The sequence below is a fragment of the Acomys minous genome (assembly GCF_964271855.1).
Source record: "Acomys minous genome assembly, chromosome: 16".
Lineage (NCBI taxonomy): Eukaryota > Metazoa > Chordata > Mammalia > Rodentia > Muridae > Acomys > Acomys minous.
In genome coordinates this window covers 87,656,827-87,676,379 of record NC_140498.1, presented here as the reverse complement: position 1 = coordinate 87,676,379, position 19,553 = coordinate 87,656,827, and the positions used below count along the sequence as shown (strand labels likewise).

Here is a 19,553-nt window from a genome sequence, read left to right as displayed (position 1 = left end):
AAGGAAAGGGACCCGGGTTGTCTTCTCCATCGGCAGCAGATCGCCTCAGATGGCAAGGGAAGAAGAGGAGCCTAACATGTCATGCTCCTGAGCCATTAAAGCTGGCTATAGAGCCCGGGCGGGGAGGTGGGCGGGGTCATACGGCCTGGAGGGCGGGGCCTGTATTGTCCGCCCCGCGGGGCATGCCGGGAACCCCGCCCCCAAGATGGCGTCTTACTGACAGTTGGCTGCAGAGCGGCAGAGGCGGATCCTGCTCATCAGGGCGGCGGCGGCGGCGGCGGCAGCGGCGGCGGCGGCGGGGCCGGGGTCTCCCGGGCCGGGGTTGGCGAGTGGCAGGGATGGCGGCGCGGAACGCCTAGGGCGGAGCCGCGCGGGCGAGGCAGGCGCGGCGGGCGGCCATGGGCTGCTGAGACGGCGGCGTCTCCGCAGCACCTTCCCTTTGCCATGGGTTCGTCGGCAGCCGCGGCAGCGGCGGCGGCGGCGGCAGCGGCGGCGGACTCGGCGCAGTGGCTCTCGGTGAAGGAGGAGACCATCTTTCTGCACGACGGGCTAATCCGGGTCACCGACCTGGCCGAGCTGCCCAGCGAGATCCTCGGCGCCCCGGAGGCCACCGACACGGACCTGGAGGTGAGTGAGGTCCCCCGCAGGCCGCCGCAGGTGTGTGCGACTCTGGAGAGCATCTTCGGGGGGCTGCGGCCTGAAGCCCCGGCGGCAGCCACCGCCCGGCCGCTCCCCTCCCCCACGCACCGGGAGTCCCTTGGCGGGCGCGCCCAGGTGCCAGCGCTCCGGAGACCTTTTGTATTTTGAACGGTTGCACACGCTCTGCTTCTTTTTCAGCCCCAGCCCTGTGTTGATTTTGTGTGCCTGCGTGCGCGCGCCTGTGTGTTGGGGAGACCGGAGTGACAGCTGCCAGGCTTTTTCCACCATAAGCAATCCTGCAACCTGTCTGTGCGGTGCCTGGGATTGACACCCGGGCCTTTGTCAGGGAAGCCGGCCGTGTGGACAGCGAGAAAGGGATGCTACACCACGGCCTGGGAAGAGTCAAGGGCGGACGTGTGTGTGTGTGTGTGTGTGTGTGTGTGTGTGTGTGTGTGTGTGTGTGTGTGTGTGTGTGTGTGTGTGTGTGTGTGTGTGTGTGTGTGTGTGTGTGTGTGTGTGTGTGTGTGTGTGTGTGTGTGTGTGTGTGTGTGTGTGTACGTACACACAGGCGCGCTACCAAGAGTGTCTGAGAGGCCCAGGCTCAGAGTGGTGGCAGGTGCATCGCCAGTCTCAGCAGTTGTGGTGTTTCCCCAACCCCCATCCACTCCAAGGAAACCAAATGTGCATATTGTGGATAGGAACTTCCCACCGACTAGCTGGAATTCGCGTTTGCCTAGAGGTGGGAATGTTTGGCCGTTGTGTTTCATCCAGGCCAGGTGGACGCTGACCCTGCTTCCTTTCCACTTTGTGGGGTGACAGTTTGGTGTGCAGGAAGCATGGGGTGTCGTGAAATTCGTATTGTCGCATGGAGGGGTCCCTGGGGTACGCCGCAGACAGGAGGACCTGCGCGCGGGGTCTTTTGTGTTATGCGGTTTTCCATGCATCCTGGCACTCAGGACCACCGACATTTATAGAAATGGGTTAGAATCCTATTACTGTGTGTTTCTGGAATCGGCTTAGATCTGATCGCGTTCAGTGAGACTCTGGGACGTGCCTGAGGTGCGAATGCAGTCCGCGGTGTTTGTGTGTCTGGCTTTGATGTGGCTTCAGAATTTCCGACTGTGAACTCTTAATTGACATATTTTACAGTCTAGCCACGATAACGTGGAAGTTGATAGAGAGTCCCTAACGTGGAGTCGTAATACAATTCTGTCTTATTTGGGCCTATTCTATAAAAAGCAAGGTGTGTCTGAGTTAACCGCCTGAAAACTCGAGGGCTCTGATAGTGTGATGGTGGACTCTTTATTTAATGGACGCTGCTGTGTAAAGGTGGAAAGTGGATGGTACTCTTTGTTCCTTGGAGAATAACCTAAATTCCTCAGCCCAGACTGTTCGATATGTATGCAATTGAGTTTTCGGATTAGAAGGGGTAGAATTATTTTAAACAACCGAGTTATTCAGTTGATGTTCCTAAAATGGTTACTGTCTGTGTCCTGAGAGAAATCTGTCAGCTGCTTCCAGCAATGCTTCATTCTAAAAGAAAGGCTATTACCGAGTAGATTAATTCTCCACAAGAATTGGGCCTGGCAGGAATGGAGAACTGTTTTGTTTTCATTTCTTTCCAGTTACAGACTACAATATCTGGAGAAGTAAGTAGTGTGCTATTCACACACCTGACTAATGAATAACAGTTCTTAACTGTATGCCTTGTGTCCAGGGCAGTACTGTTAAGTTGTTGGAGGTTAATCTTGTTACACATTGCAACAATTATGTTGTATCCATTGTGTGAATGTAGCAAGAGAAAAGCAGAGTAAGTGTGCAGTTTCCTCAGGATCTTTCTTTTTTTATTTATTGTTATTTACTTATTTTTGGTTTTTCTAGACAGGGATTCCCTTTGGCTGTCCTGGACTCACTTTGTAGACCAGGCTGGCCTTGAATTTACAGAGATCTGCCTGCCTCTGCCTCCCGAGTGCTGGCATTAAAGGCGTGCACTACCACCGCCCGGCTATTTTTTCATTTTTTTGAGACAGGTTCTCACTATATAACCCTGGCTGCCCTGGACCCTATGTAAACCCAGCTGGATTGGAACTCACATATCTGCGTATATAACCCTGGCTGCCCTGGACCCTATGCAAACCCAGCTGGTCTGGAACTCACATATCTGCGTATCTCTGTCTCCCAAATGTTGGGATTAAAGGTGTGCATACCACAGTCAGCCTTAAATATTTTTTTTTAACACTTAGAATTAATTTATTGGGATGCTGGGGATCTAAACTGGATCCCCTTAACTACCCAGCCGTCTCTCCAGCTCCTCATGCTGCGTAGCAAGCGCTTTATCCACGGAACCACCTTTCTAACCTACTTTGTTTCCTCCAGCAACTGTTTCATTTTTATGTTTCAGGAAGATTCCAGGTTTATTGGTATTTAAAAAAAATATTTTATTTAATTTTAATGTGCCTTAGTATGAGAGTGTCAGATCTTGGAGTTATAGACAGTTGTGAGCTGCCATGTGGGTGCTGGGAATTGAACCCGGGTCCTTTGGAAGAGCAGGCAGTGCTCTTAACCACTGAGCCATCTCTCCAGCCCTGGTTTATTGGTATTTTAAAAGGTATCTTTTGGGATGTTAGTGCTCCTGTGAAGTAGCTTCTCCCAGATCTCTCCAGTAGACCCTGTAGGAATAGCAGCTGTTCCTCACAGGGTTTCCAATTATAGAATTCTTCCACTAAGGATTTTAAATGATGAGGAATAAGGCTGACACTCAGGTGAATAATTTATGAGGGACAACCATAATGCATAAGACTGTAGAGTCACAGAATTTTAGAGCACAGGAGGGACATTGGAGATGATGCGCCTTGGAGATGTGTTTCCCTGGTTTTAGACAGTGAAGAGAAGAGAGTCTGCTGAGGTGGAGTAACATACCAAGCTGGGCCGTAAGCTGGCTGTGGCCTTTTGCCTCTGGGTTCCAGGTCTCCTTTTCCTCTCGCTGCTGTGCAAGTTACCTGTCAGCTAGAAAAAAGAATCTAAGGTGCTCAAAATGGATCTGAGCAGAGCATCTGCAGTTGATTTTCTTCCCAGTAAATTATAGACGAGTTTTTGAAGAGAAAAAACCAAACCCACCCAATAAATAGTGTTTTCAAGGAATGAGTGTAAGTAGTATCTTGTGGAGGTTAGAAGTAAGTGAATTCAAGTGTTTGGGTGCAGAGGGCATGGCGGGGAATGGAATGAAAGCCCCCCTCTCTAAAGAGCTTATATTTCAGCATGAAGATGTAGATTACAGCAAGGAATAAGAATCCTGCATACACAATCCCACAGTGTCCTTGGACTGGACCCAGAATCTGTTGAGACCACACCCCACAGATGCTGAAGCCCTTGGATAAAAGGGTATCATCTTAGCACATAGACTTTGCACAGCTGCCTGTGCATGTAAGGCATCGCTGTGGGCAGCACAGGCAGGCAGTGTGGTGTTGCTTAGGAGAAATCGATGGCTGTATGTCCTGTGTCTTGTCCCAGTGTACACAAACGGGGCAGGATGACTTCACATAGCCAACACTAGGGAGAGGAGCTTTGCAGGGCAGGCAGGCAGGCAGGGAGCGGATGCTTACACATCACTTCATTTGTGTGGATTCAGTGCTCCTGGGCTTGCCACAAAGCAAATGAGAGTTTTAATTTTTGCAATTTTCTCTCCCTCCTCTTTCTCTTCTTCTCAGACAGGATCTCAGTATGTGGGCAGGCTGGCTTTGAGTTTATAGAAATCCCCGGCCTCTGTCTAGGGTTAATACAGGCACCAGCCCAACATTTTTCTGAATATTTTCAATCCACAGTTGGTTGAATGTGAAGACACGGAGCCCACTGATGTGGAGGAACAACTTGTGTATGTGTGCACGTGTCTGTGTGTGCACATGTGTGCCTCTGTGTGTGTGTGCTAGTGCACACGTGTGTGATGACAAATGGTAAGTGCTGTGGAGAAGATAGGCGAGGCAGAGAGATGGGAGTCTACTTTGTATCAAGCGGGCTGGAAAGGAAAGTGCAGGCCGACTTTTGAGCAGAGACTTGAAGGAAGTGACAGTGTGACATATGGCTGATGGGCAAAGGCCATCCTATACAGAGAGGCCATCAGGAGCCAGTGTCTGAGGAAACTATCCTTAGCTTGTTGGGGGCTCTGAGCTCTTGTTCAGAAAGGAGAGAGGGAGAGAAGTGTGATGGAAGTTGGGGGGCTGCTGATCAAATGGGGCCTTGTAAGTAAGGTTTTGAGTCTCACAGTGAATTAGGAATGAAGAGCGGAGCCTATTTTATATTAATTTTTAAAATTAGTAAACAATAATAGATGTCATTGTGATATTTCATACATATGTCTCTTGCTTACCTCCCCCTCCATCCCCCTTTGTTTTGGATTTGAAAATAGCTGTCTTCAGCCAGGCGTGGTGGCGCATGCCTTTAATCCCAGCACTCGGGAGGCAGAGGCAGGTGGATCACTGTGAGTTCGAGGCCAGCCTGGTCTACAAAGTGAGTCCAGGATAGCCAAGGCTACACAGAGAAACCCTGTCTCAAAAAAACCCAAAAAAAAAAAAAAAAAAAAAAAAAAAAAAAAAAAAAGAAAATAGCTGTCTTCAGCCAGGCATGGTGGTGCATGCCTTTAATCCCAGCAAACAAATAAATTAGCCTAAACTGTAGGGAAGAAATATTTTGGACCCATTAAGAAAAATAATTAGCTTTTTAATCAGTGTGTGTGTGTGTGTGTGTGTGTGTGTGAGAGAGAGAGAGAGAGAGAGAGAGAGAGAGAGAGAGAGGGAGAGAGAGAGAGAGAGAGAGACTGAGATTGTCCCTAGTTGTAGTTTGTAATAAATATGAACAGTAAATAGCAGGCTTTTGGAACTTCCACCTACATTATCAAATACCTCCTTTTTTTCTTTCCTTTTTTTGTTTTTTTGAGACAGGGTTTCTCTGTGTAGCCTTGGCTGTCCTGGACTCACTTTGTAGACCAGGCTGGCCTCAAACTCACAGATCCTCCTGCCTCTGCCTCCCAAGTGCAGGGATTAAAGGTGTGCACCACCACTACCCAGCTTAGTCACCTGTTAGACATTTGGAAGGTTTCCAGTTTGAGGCAGTCACAAACCTTTATGCCTAAATCTTTCTGTGGAGGGAGGTGGTTCAGTGGTTAAGAGTTCTTATTCTTTCAGAGGACCTGGGTTCAGTTCCAAGCAACCACATGGTGACTTACAACCATCTGTAACCCCAGTTCTAGGAAAGCTGATGCCCTCGCCTGAGGAACTCAGGCACTGCACACACAGGCAAAAATACTCATATACATAAAATAAATCTTTAAAAGATTTTTAATTAAATAACAGATATGGCCATGTTCTAATAAGGAATTGTGGACACTGAAATGTGAATTTCGTATTACTTTTCTGTTATGAAGTATTGATACCTTTGTTGTTTTTTTGTTCCCTGCAACCATTTAAAAGCAAGCATTCAATCCTATTAAAGCTTGTGGTTAATATAAAAGGGGAAAAAAAAGATTTTTAATTAAATAAAATATTTTAGAAAAAAAACTCCATCAAACATCTGTATTCCTAGCACTCTGGAGTCAGCAAGAAGTCATGCATGGGATTACGCTGAACGCTATAAGCCAGACAACATACACTGTAAGATTCCATTTATGTGAAGTTGCAGAAAACCCAAGCTACTCTGTGATGACTGCGTGGAAAGAGGGCCCGGAGGGTGGGAGGGCAAGAGGGAAGGTTGGAAAGGAACGTGAGGTTCTGAGTTGACGGATGGTTTGGTTTGGTTGTTGTCTCATTTCATGTTCTTATGTATATGTGTCAAAACAACTCAGATCCTACAATTTAAATATGTGCAGTGTATTGTATGCCAATTATGCTTCAGCAAACAAACACAGTCTCCACACGGCCAGAGTGTGTTCTGGGTATTGCTTAGGAAGTGAAAGGCAGCAGGGGTTTGTATGTTGTTTGTTTTGCTGTTTGAGAGAAGAACATTTGGGTTTGGAGCTGTTCAGCTGGAGCAGCCAAGGCTTTGTGTGCTGTGACACACACAGGGAACCTTCAGGGCGAGGTTTGGTCTGTCTGGAATACTATCAGTACTTTGGAAAAGTTCAGAACCAAGTTTCTAGAATTCCGGATTCTAGAATGGGCAGCAATAATGAATGAGTAAACCGCCCTGGTTCTCCCGTAGTTTCTCCTTGGCGCACAGCCATCCAGCCCTGATGCAGGTCACTGCTGCTGGATGAGCTCAGGTGAGAGGCACAGCAAGCCAGGGCGTGACGTAAGGATGAAGATCTGAGGCCTGTGGGGGCAGTGTGGCCAAGAGCTGAACGCTATCTTTTGTTGGGTTGACATGAGGTCTTAAATGGAGAGGCCCAGCTGGCCTTGAAGAAGATAGGTAGCTCAGAATGACCTTGAATTCCTGGCCGTCCTGCCTCTCCAGAGTTGGGATTTCAGGTGTGCATTACGACACGTGGCTTGGAATGACTCCTTTCAACGTTGTCAGCACTTGTACTGCTGCTATGACAACAGCACATTGTACTTCCTGCCAGGCTTTTGTGAAACGCTTCATGGCTGTTATCACATTTAAATTCCACAAAAGCCTTCTGAGGTTGGGGTGGTTTTTTTGTTTTGTTTTGTTTTTTCACTTTTTGTTTTTTTTTTTGAGACAGGGTTTCTGTGGAGCCTTGGTTGTCCTAGACTCACTTTGTAGACCAGGCTGGCCTCAGAACTTACATTGATCTGCTTGGTGAGGTTGGTTATTTACTTATTTATTTAGGTTTTCTTTTTTGAGACAGGGTTTCTCTGTGTAGCCCTGCCTCCTTGAGTGCCCGGGATTAAAGGCATGTGCCACACACCTGGGTGCTTTTTTTAAAAAAAACTTATTTATTTATGTATCATATATACACAGTGTTTTGCCTGCATGTACACCAGAAGAGGGCACCGGATCTCATTATAGATGGTTGTGAGCCATCATGTGGTTGCTGGGAATTGAACTCAGGATCTTTGGAAGAGCAGGAAGTGCTCTTAACCTCTGAGCCATCTCTCCAGCCCCCTTTTTTTGTTTTTTGTTTGTTTGTTTTTTATGAGTGCTCCATATGCATATATATGTGTATGCCAGAAGAGGGCAACAGATTCTAGTATAGATGGTTGTGAACTACCATGTGGTTGCTGGGGATTGAACTCATGACCCCTGGAAGAGCAGACAGTGCTCTTATCCGCTGAACCATTGCTCCAGCTCCGCCCCTCCTCTTTTAAAGGACTTAATAAAAATTTTTAAAATTTACATTGGTGAACTGCCTTCCTGTATGTCTGTGTGAGGGTGTCAAAGCCCCTGGAAATGGAATTACAAACAGTTGTGTACAGCCATGTGGCTGCTGGGATTTGAACCCAGATCCTCTGGAAGAGCAGCCAGTGCTCTTAACCCCTGAGCCATCTCTCCAGCCCAGAGGTTGGGTATTGTTATCTATCCCATCCCCAGTGCAGAAACTGTGGCACAGACAAAATTAAGTGGCTCGATAGAGATCCTAGTGCGAAGCTGAGGCTGAAATCTGATTCCACCCTAGGGATCGTGTTCTTAACATCTTAGACAGTGATCATTTTAGAAGCGTAGGGCTCGGGATGCAGCTCAGTTGGTGGAGTGATTGCCTCATGTGCACAAAGCCCTGGGTTTCATCCCTAGAGCTGCATGATCCAGCATAGTGGCACACTCCTTTAATCCTAGCATTCAGGAAGAAGAGACAGGAGGATCAGGTGTTTGAGGTCATTCTTGCCTGTGCATCAAGCTTAAAGCTAGCCTGGGCTACATGAGACTATCCCCCAAAATTAATGAACTAAAAAGGAGTACTAGGTGCATGGCTACAACCCCTGCACTTAGAGGGGACTGAAGCAAGAGTGTTGCTGCGAGTCAGAGGCCTGCCTGGGCTACATAGTAGACAAGCCGTCAGGGTGGTGCGTGCTTACAGTCCCAGCACTTGGGAAGCCACGGCAGGGTTGCCGTGAGTTCTAGTCAGCCTGACTATAGAGCCGAGGGGACACTCTGCCCCACCACAATAAGAACATGCTTATTGAGCTGGAGAGATGGTTTAGTGGTTAAGAGCACTGACTGCAAAAGCCGGGCATGGTGGCGCACGATTTTAATCCCAGCACTCAGGAGGCAGAGGCAGGCGGATCGCTGTGAGTTCGAGGCCAGCCTGGTCTACAAAGTGAGTCCAGAACAGCCAAGGCTACACAGAGAGACCCTGTCTCAAAAAACCAAAAAAAAAAAAAAAAAAAAAAAAAAAAAAAAAGAGCACTGACTGCTCTTCCAGAAGACCTGGGTTCAATTCCCAGCACCCACATGGCAGCTCACACCTGTCTGTAACTCCATGACCTGACACCCTCACAGAATACATGCAGGCAAAACACCTATGCACACAAAATAATAAAAAAAACATTTTAAAGGAAGAATTTCCTTAAAAAAAAAGAAAGTGTTTATTATTGTTATATTGTTATGTTATTTTGGTAAGGTGCTATGTTGCTGTTTCTGGAAAGTTCTTTTATGCATATCAGTCAGCTGGTCACTGAACAGCTAACATCTTATCTACAGATTTCTTTTCCTAGCAGCAGAGATAGGTCTTATTTAATTTTTCAGCAGCAGAGAGAAATTTTTATTTAGTTTTTCAGTGATTCCCATGCAGTTTCCTTGCCTCACAGCTTATTGGCAGTATGGTGAGATGCATTCAGTCTTCCTCCTGTTCTTTGTTCAAAGTCTTTCTAAACAAATCAGCTTTATCACCTTGTGGGCCCCATTTTCACTGTTGTAAAACACCCTCTGTTGGCTGGGGCTCCTGGGCGGGGTGTCCTGTGCCTGTTCTTCCCTAGGCCCTATGTGTCTGTGGTGTCAGTTATGCAAGGACTCTCAGGTCCCCACAGCATCCTGCTTCCTGTTTCTCACGTGCCTCCATCTTTCTTTACAGCAGTGCTTGCGGGGTGAACACAAGGAGCATTCAGTCGGTAGTCCCCAGTGAATATGACTGAATATGGGACGGGTACAGTGATTTCAAAAGGGGAATTGCATAATGCCTCTTTTTTTTTTTTTTTTTTAATTTTGAGACAGAGTTTCACTATGTAGATCAGGCTAGTCTGGAACTCACAGAGATCTGCCTGTCTCTGCTGGGTTAAAAGGCACATAGCTGATGTTTTGATCTCTAAATGATCAGACGCTCCCCATTCCACACACTTAGCATAACCTCATCTGCAACGACTCCTTTGTCACACACATGCCTTCTAGAGATCCAGAGGGACATTTTGCAAGGTGTCATTTCCCAGCTCAGCACAGTGGGTATTTGGGTTGTTTCTCATTTTGAAAACCAGCCCTTTGGGGCCTCTTTTTTGTTTGTTTTTTTGAGACAGGGTCTCTCTGTGTTAGCTGTGGCTGTCCTGGACTCACTTTGTAGACCAGGCTGGCTTCGAACTCACAGCGATCCGCCTGCCTCTGCCTCCCGAGTGCTGGGATTAAAGGCGTGCGCCACCATGCCCGGCCTGGGGCCTCTTTTTGTATACCCAAATGAATATGTTTCTCTAGGGTAGATTTGAAACATACAGGTGGCCATTGTACATTTGTTTTGTTTATTGAGACAGGGTCTCACTTTGTAGCTCTGACTGTACTAGAACTCACTTTGTAGACTAGGATGGCCTCAAACTCAGAGATTTGTCTGCCTCTGCCCCCTGAGTGCTGGGATTAAAGTTGTGTGCTACCACGCCTGGCTCATTAATTTTTATTAGTAATCCAGATAATTAAAAACTATCCCAGAGCTAGAGAGATGGCTCAGTGGTTAAGAACAACTGCCTGTTTTTCCAGAAGACCCAGATTTAATTCCTAGAACCTACATGGAGGCTTATAACTGTCTGTAAGGCCAGTTCCATAGGATCTGACACCCACACGCAGACGTATATCACACAGACATCTGGGTCACCAATGCACATAAAAAAAATAAATTGGGGGCTGGAGAGATGACTCAGCAGTTAAAAGCACTGACTGCTCCTCCAGAGGTCAGGAGTTCAATTCCCAGCACCCACATGGTGGCTCACAACCATCTCTAATGTGCTCTGATGCCCTTCTCTGGCCTGCAGATGTACATGTAGGCAGAGCACTGAATACATAATAATATATAAATAAATCTTTTTTAAAAATTGTTAAAAAGTAAAACAAAACAAAACAAAGAAACCCAGGTGTGGTGGTACACACCTTTAATCCCAGCATTCAGGAGGCAGAGTTCAGGGTCAGTCTGGTCTGCAAAGAGTCCAGGGCAGCCAGGGCTTGTTGCACAGAGAAACCTTATACAACTATTCCCACCATGCACACTGTAGCACATGTATACTGCTACCATCATCTCCAACAAATACATAATCTATACTTAAAAAAAAAAAGATCTTTATTTATTATGAATACAGTGCTCTGCCTACATGTACACCTGCAGGCCAGAAGAGGGCATCAAATCACATTATAGATGGTTGTGAGCCACCATGTGGTTGCTGGGAATTGAACTCAGGACCTCTGGAAGAGCAGCCAGTGCTCTTAACCTCTGAGCCATATCTCCAGCCCCCATAATCTATAATTTTTTAAAAAAGGCTCCCTCTAACATGTTAATGTAAATGCTAGTGTGCATTCTTCGGATGTAGAGGATGCTGATGTTAAGTGGACTGTGTTGTGGTATGTACCTTTTGGCCTCAAAGAATTAATAAATTGATGTTGCAGAAACAAAATATGGAGAACAGAGACAATAAGTAGCCTGGGATCATACCATTAGATCAAAATTAGGTTTCTTTTCACTATTATTTTTTTCTGTAACTCATATTTTTAAGTATAGAAAACAGGGATTATATCCTTTCTGTAATTCCTGTATTAAAATTTTTTGTCTTTTTTTTTTTTTTAAGATTTGTTTGTTTATTATTGTGTATTCAGTGCTCTGCCTGCATGTACACTTGCAGGTCAGAAGATGGCATCAGATCACGATATAGATGGTTGTGAGCCACCATGTGGTTGCTGGGAATTGAACTCAGGACCTCTGGAAGAGCAGTCAGTGCTCTTAACCTCTGAGCCATCTCACCAGCCTCGTTGTCTGTTTTTCAGAGATGGTATTACTATATAGCCCTGGATAACCTGGACTTACTGTATAGACCAGGCTAGCTTCAAACTCATATAGCTCCAACTGTCTCTGCCTCTCCAGTGCTGGGATTAAAGGCACATGCCCCCCAGGGCAGGCTTTTCCGTATTCTTTACTAATATGTTGCATACGTTTTGTTGAAATAGATATAAAAAACAGCTCTTATGGTTACATGCTTATTTATGTATGTGCTATAATTGCCAAAATAATGATGTTTCTTCACAACTGTTATTTTTGTTATTATTTTTTTCTTTTTTTGAGACAGGGTCTCTCTGTGTAGTCTTGGCTGTCCCAGACTCACTCTGTAGACCAGGCTGGCCTCGAACTCACAGTGATCTGCCTGACTCTGCCTCCCAAATGCTGGGATTAATAGCATGCACCACAATGCCTGGCTCACAACTGCTATTTTAAAATACAAATTTAGCCATTAAAATTTACGGTGGCTAGCAGCCATGGAGTTACATGCCTTTGATCCAGCACTTAGGAGTCAGAGGTAGGCAGATTTCTATGAGTTCGAGGCTAGCCTGGTCTACAGAATGAGTTCTAGGACAACCAGAACTATACAGAGAAACCCTGTCTTGAAAGAAAAAAAAAATCCAAATTTCTAGGAATTTAAACATTAAAACATTTTGTTGTTACTATGTGCGTTGTATGTAGGAAGGTACAGGCATACTATTGTGCATTTACTGGAGGTTGGAGGACAACTTTGTGTCAGGTTGTCAGGGTTTCCTGGCAAGTGCTTTTACCCACCCACTGAACTATATTATTGACCCTTAATTATCTATTTATTTATTTTGAGTTCAGGGTCTCACTATGTAGCCTTGGCTGACTTAGAACTCACTATGTAGCCTAGACTGGTTGTTTCCCAAGTGCTGGGATTAAATGATTTTTTTAAAAAGTCTTTTTTAAAAAATGTTTATTTTTATTTTATGTGCATTGGTGTTTTGCCTACATGTATGTCTGTGTGAGGGTGTCAGATCTTGGAGTTACAGCCAGTTATGAGCTGCCATGTGGGTACTTGGAATTAAACCAGAGTCCTTTCGAAGAGCAGTCAGTGCTCTTAATCGCTGAGCCATCTCTTTAGCCCCCTGTAGGGTCAATTTTCTTAACAAATATGTTTTCTCACGAACTTATTTACCGAGAGTACTTTGGCACTGGCAGACACAATTTAATTGTCATCTTTACTCACTGTAAGACAAATTCCACCCTACAGCCCCCTTCCATTTTTTTAAAGTCTTAGTATTATCTATTTGAATTTCAAGTTTGTTGTGATTATTAAGACATGTTTCTGCAAAATATCGCTAGTGACGTGTTATAACATAAAGGCGTACTGATAATCCCGCATGAGCTCCCTCGCAGTAGTGTCACGCGCGTGCGACCTTGGGCTGATGACCATGAGTGTACTCCGGAGTACATGCATCGTAACGCCCAGTGTTTCACCCCGGCGTTTGCGTTACTAGATCAAAGCCTGGTCTGTGGCAGTTTTAGGTTAGCAACAGGGAAATGCATAATTTCATGCAAATTGTAGGTTTAGGAACTATAACAACTGCAGATGGTTCATTCAAGGAATGGCTTCATGCTGACAAAATGTTGACATTTGGTTTATATTTGTAATGGGTGTCTTGCGTCCTGTATGTGTTTTGTACTTTGTGTATGTATTTGTGATTTGCGTTACTGATTGCAGATGCACCAAGGCTAACACAATGTGTAGTTATTTACTGGATGGAGTAGAAAAACCAGGAGCTCTTGTGTTGTGACTGTTGATAGATTTGCTCTCTTGCTTTTGTCCTGCTGCTCTCTTCTCCCTCTCACCTCCCCGCTTTCCCTTTCTCTTCCTTCTCCCCCACCCCCTGACATAGGGCTTCTCTATGTAGCCCTGACTGTACAGGAACTTGCTCTGTCGACCAGGCTAGTCTCCAACATGGTGATCTGCCTGTCTTTGCCTCCCAAGTGCTGGGATTAAAGGCATGCACCTCCCTGCCCAGCCCCTATAGTTATTATTTATCTTTCCTTTTTTTTTTTTCCCCTCGAGGCAGGGCTTCTCTGTGTAACACAGAGATCCACCTGCCTCTGTCTCCCAAGTGCTGGGATTAAAGGTGTGCACCACCACACCCAGCTGTTTATTTTCTTTTTAAATATGGAACTCTTCAAGAATTTTCATGTCATCCTTCTACAGGGGCCATGCTAATCTTCTCTGTATCTTTCCAATTTTGGTATATATGCCGCTGAAGCAAACACTATAGTTAATTTTTGACTCATTCAAAATTGTTGCCTGGGAAAGGCCCATAGGCATCTCAACTGGAAATGAGTAAGAGCAATCTCTTTCTCCCTGTGTCTCCCTCATTTTAGTCTGTGTTTATGAAAGACCACGTGATGTGCAATTGTTTGATGTACAAATGACCACATACCTGGAAACCTTTGCATAGTTTCTGTGGCAGGAAATGTTATATTCCTGTAAACTTTCTATGTATGACCTGTTGATGTTGAGCAAGGCTAATATTCTTATGTGATCTATCTGACTTCATCCCATTTGCAAAACATTTTACCATTAGCGAGGAAGTTGTTTTTGTCTGTTTCTTTTGTCCCTTTGAGTCAGGCTATGAGGTGTAGCCCAGATTGGTCTGGAACCTGCCACCCCTCCATTGCAGCTTGCAAGTACTGCAGGCATGCTCCTGGGATTCAAAGCCTGGCCCTCTGCAAGAACAGCCAGTGCTCTTAACTGCTGAAGTATCAGGAAGCAGATTTTTGGTTTTTTAAAGATTTATTTATTATGTGTACAGTGCTCTGCCTGCATGTACACCTGTGGGCCAGAAGAGAGCATCAAATCACATTATAGATGGTTGTGAGCCACCAACGTGTTGCTGGGAATTGAGCTCAGGACCTTTGGAATAGCAGTCAGTGCTCTTAAGCTCTTAGCTCCCCAGCCCCCCAGAAAATGTTTTAAAGATAAGTTCACCTCATTTTTAATTCTCTAGAGTACAGTCATGAAGTTGTGTTTTCTTCATCCTACAAAGTATGCTTGTAGCTTTCCACACTGCCCAGGGACAGGGTCTATTTTACGTTGTACTTGATTGCTGTCGCAACTTAAAGGGAAGCTTATACAGTGTCTGGAGCCCTTGATGTCCTGCAGCTGAAGGAGAGGATGTCCTCAAATTCCTTGCTGTGGGAACCCACTTAGGTGGCACCAACCTTGACTTTCAGATGGAGCAATACATCTCCAAAAGGAAGAGTGATGGTATCTACACCATAAATCTGAAGAGGACCTGGGAGAAGCTGTTGCTTGCTGCTCGGGCTATTGTTGCCATTGAGAACCCCGCTGACGTCAGTGTCATCACCTCCAGGAGCACTGGCCAGCCAGCTGTGCTGAAGTTCGCTGCTGCCACTCACTGGAGCCCCTCCTATTGCTGGCCGCTTCACACCTGGAACTGTCACTAACCAGATCCAAGCAGCCTTCAGGGAGCCACAGCTTCTAGTGATGACCCACCCTAGGGCTGACTACCAGCCCCTCACAGAGGCGTCTTACGTCAGCCGGCTTACCATTGCTCTGTGCAACACAGATTCTCCTTTGCATCCCTTGCAACAACAAGGGAGCTCACTCAGTGGGTCTGGTGTGGTGAATGCTGGCCCGGGAAGTTCTCCGCATGCGTGGCACTATCCCCCATGAGCACCCATGGGAGGTTATGCCTGATCTTTACTTCTACAGAGACCCAGCAGAGATGGAGAAGGAGGAGCAGGCTGCTGCTGAGAAGGCTGTGACCAAGGAGGAATTCCGGGGCTAATGGACCGCGCCAGCTCCTGAGTTCACCCCTGCGCAGCCAGAGGTGGCAAACTGGTCCGAGGGTGTGCAGGTGCCTACTGTACCCATCCAGCAGTTCCCTATTGAGGACTGGAGCGTCCAGCCAGCCTCTGAGGACTGCTCAGCAGCTCCCACAGTGCAGGCCACTGAGTAGGTTGGAGCTACTACTGAGTGATCCTGAGCTGCTCTGCAGACACTTGAGCAAAGGGAAAATGGAAGGAAAATAAAGTCTCTAAAAGCTGGGGGAAAAAGTGTGCTTGAAGATTTGCATTGACAAGGTTCTTTACTCAGACGCTTTCTACAATTCTGCAATCCTGCTGTCACTGCTGTCCACAGGTGGCGGGTCGTTGAGCGCTTGAAATGTGGCCAGCTAGTTTTCTACGTGCAACTTCTCCCACCCCTTACCCCCAGAACTATATTTTCTGTTGTGAACTGAAGTCCAACACAGGTTATCACCTTAGTGGCTGGGGATATAGTACAGTTAGTTTGTTTGATACAAGGTGTCACTATAGCCCTGGCTTTCCTGGAATTCCCTAGGTAGGTCAGGCTGGCCTTAAACTCGTAGTGATCCTTCTACCTTGGCATCCCTAGTGTGGGGAGTATAGGCGTGCACCACTGTGCCAGTCTCTCTAAGTCCTTCTATTTGGTGCCCACACCTTCCTCTTCCTGCTTCTGGAGCTAAGTGATAAGTATGTATCTGGTACAACACTGCCATCTGCGTGCACAGACAGCAAATGTTCTGTTGTAAAGTTTGCTTTGAACATCATTTGGAGTAGGGGCTGTTTTCCCCCTTGCTGGTTCCCAGGGCCTCGCATATTCCAGGTAGACACTGTACCACTAAGTTGCTCTCCCAGCCCTGCCTATCATTTTTGGAGTGCACAGTACCATGTGGAGCTGCACAGCCGGTGGTGCCTGGGCTTAAAGGATGATGATATACCTGGGACTTCACACTGACAGTCTTCAGGGCTTGTGTGTACACAGAGGGAGCTGGGTATCGATATCAACTACATATCTGGATGGCTTTTAGCCCAGCACTGCTACTTATTAGACTTCTACCCCTTGGGGCTGGGCATGTAGGTCATGTGGTAGAATGCATGAGATCCTGGGTTCCATCCCCAGCATCACTTAAAGTTGGACATGTTGGATATGTTACATTTGCAATTCGAGTAATTGGGAGGTGGGAACAAAAGGATCAGACAGACGCTCAAAATCACCATTGGCTGTACAAAGTAAGTTTGAGGCCAACCTGGGCTACACAAGACACTATTTCAAAAACAAACAAACAAACAAAAAGCCCTAAAAGCTTCCACTTCCTGTTTATGAAATATTCTTCTGTGAGGGTAAATGATAAAGTTATAAATGAAATAAGTGAATGAAATAAACGAGGCAACTCACCCAGAATAGCAACTAGCAGATGACATTTAATAATAACACCATATGTGGGGTGCAAGCTTTGGTATTGAAACCCCCATTATAATTCAAGTACTGGATTCTTTAAGGTTTTATTGGCATGGTACATTCTAAAATCATGCAATAGCATGGATGAACAGATACTCCTCAATACCTTTAAAACTGAAAAATTATATTCTTGTTTTTATTGATGGAGTTAAATAAGTATATACTGCCTTTTTTGTCTTCAACAGAATTAGTATTGTTTTTTTACTATAAACACATGGGGCAAAGTATAATTTATTCCTACAGGCTTCAAGACTTTTTTTTTTCAAGAATTTTTACAAAGAGATTTTCTTTCTTTCTTTTTTTTTTTGGTTTTTTTTTTTTTTTCAAGACAGGGCTTCTCTGTGAAGCCTTGGCTGTCCTGGACTCCCTTTGTAGACCAGGCAAGCATCCAGATCCACCTGCCTCTGCCTCCTAAATGCTAGGATTAAAGGCGTGCGCCAACACCGCCTGGCACAAAGAGATTTCTTATGTAGTCTAATATTTTCCCTTCTCTTCATTGTCTTATTTATTTTTTCTGTTTGGGTCTATCAAGTCATGCATTTTACTTATTGAGGTTTGCCACTCAGGGGAACATTATTCTTGGGACGATGCTTCAAATACAAGTTCTTCAGTGATGATAGAAAATGTTTAAACGTTAACAGTTCTTCCATGTGTTCACACAGTTACTGTGCTGTCTGTGGATCCAGGGCAGGGATGCCAGCATGGCCTCTTGGTCATGTCCATAGTTAAAGCAAAAGTGAGGTGCACATGCCCTCCTATTGTATTACCCGTAGGCCCGGCTAGCAATCGATTAAGACATAGACACTTGTAATATTTTAAAATAGCCTTAGTTAACCTGGGCAGGGCAGATATCAATCCTCTAAACTACTTCCCATATTGGGGCAGGCATGGAATCTCTGTCTCAATCCCATGCCATCTGCTTCCAATAATTTCTATCAAGCTACCTCCCATCCATAATCCCAAATACTTGCTAATGTTCTTCATCTGGGCCAGATTCTCCTTCGCACCGGCCATGTGCTTCTCCTCCATCTAACTCATGGCTCCTTCTACTTCTCTCCCTTCAGGTCTCTCTCCTTCCTCCTAATGGCCGCCTTTCTTCTTCTTCCCAGGATTCCTCTCTGTCCTCTTTGGGACCCTTAGTCACACCTCTGTCTCCTCTGCCCAGATGGGATGGCTTTTTATTAATTAGCATCAAAATACATCAGACCATCCCCCAACACCCCCCCCCCCCCTTTTAAAGGCAGGGTTTCATTATGTAGCCCAGGCTGGGATCACAGGCATGAGCCACCAGGACAAATTTCTGTGAAGCCAGGGACCAGAATCGAGGGTTCCTGTCTGCCAGGCCAGCACTCTGCCTACCGAACCACACCCCTTAGCCCGACGCTGCTGCTTTTCTTTTCTTTTGGAGTATGTCAAGGTATTTTCATGATCTATTATTATTATTATTATTATTATTATTATTATTATTATTATTATATAAAAAACACATTGATTTTACTACACATGAATAACACAACTCTGCTTATTTTCAAGCACAAATAACTCCTTAATATCTTTTTCCCCTTGGCTGTTCTGAGGGCTCAGTGAGAAGAGGTGCTTGTTGTACAAGCCTGAATGAAGTCCTGAGATTGCTCCTGGAGCCCATGTAGAGGTGGAAGGGGAGGACCAACTCTACAGACTTGTCTTCTGACCGCCACATGTGTACAGTGGCACGTGCCTCTCCCCCCAGCAATAATAAATGAAATACACAGTGGGCTAGAGAGATAACACAATGATTAAGAGCGTGCACAGTTCTTGCAGAGAACTCACATTCTGTTACCAGCACCCATGTGGAGTGGCTAACAACTGCTTATAATTCCAGCTCCAGGCATTTGTCTCTCCTGTGGTCTCCAAGTGCACCCACATGTTTGTGCAGATACCCGTACACAGGCGCGCGCACACACACACACACACACACACACACACACACACACATACACACACACAGCTAATTAAAAATAAAATAAATTGTCTTCGATGGTTTTTGTCAACTTGGCACAGGCTATGGACATCTGGAAAGAGGAACCTCAGTTGAGAAAATGCCTCCATCAGATTGCCTGTAGGCAGGTCTATAGGGCATTGTCTTGATTAATGATTAGTGTGGGAGGCTCCCACTTCCTGTGTGGATGCCACTGCTGTGCAGATGGTCCTGAGCTGTATAAGAAGCCAGCTGAGGGCAGGAGGGCGAGCTCATGGACTCAGCAGCCACTGCTCTCCAGAGGACCTGATTTGATTCCCAGCACCCACATGGCAGCTACCAACTGCTTGTAACTTTATCCTAGGAAATTCAACAGCTTCTTCTGACTTCCACAAGTACTAGGTATTCATATGGTACACAGACATATGACACGCAAAACATCCATACACATACCTAAGAAAGGAAGGAAGGAAGGAAGGGAGAGAGAGATAGAAAGAAGGGAAGGAGGCACTCGGGAGGCAGAGGCAGGCGGATCGCTGTGAGTTCGAGTCTACAAA

General features: G+C 45.8%; 1 protein-coding gene across 8 annotated transcripts in view; it reads left to right on the top strand.

Moving 5' to 3' along the window:
- Nucleotides 1–204: 204 nt before the first annotated feature.
- The window catches only part of HECTD4 (HECT domain E3 ubiquitin protein ligase 4), a 162,058-nt gene continuing 142,709 nt past the window's right edge, over nucleotides 205–19,553 (top strand). For all 8 annotated transcript variants that reach the window (XM_084762073.1, XM_084762068.1, XM_084762072.1 and 5 more), the window contains exon 1: nucleotides 205–627. In XM_084762073.1, coding sequence (XP_084618199.1) covers nucleotides 445–627 — 183 coding nt within the window. In that variant the 5' untranslated portion in view covers nucleotides 205–444. The remainder of the gene's footprint in view (nucleotides 628–19,553) is intronic.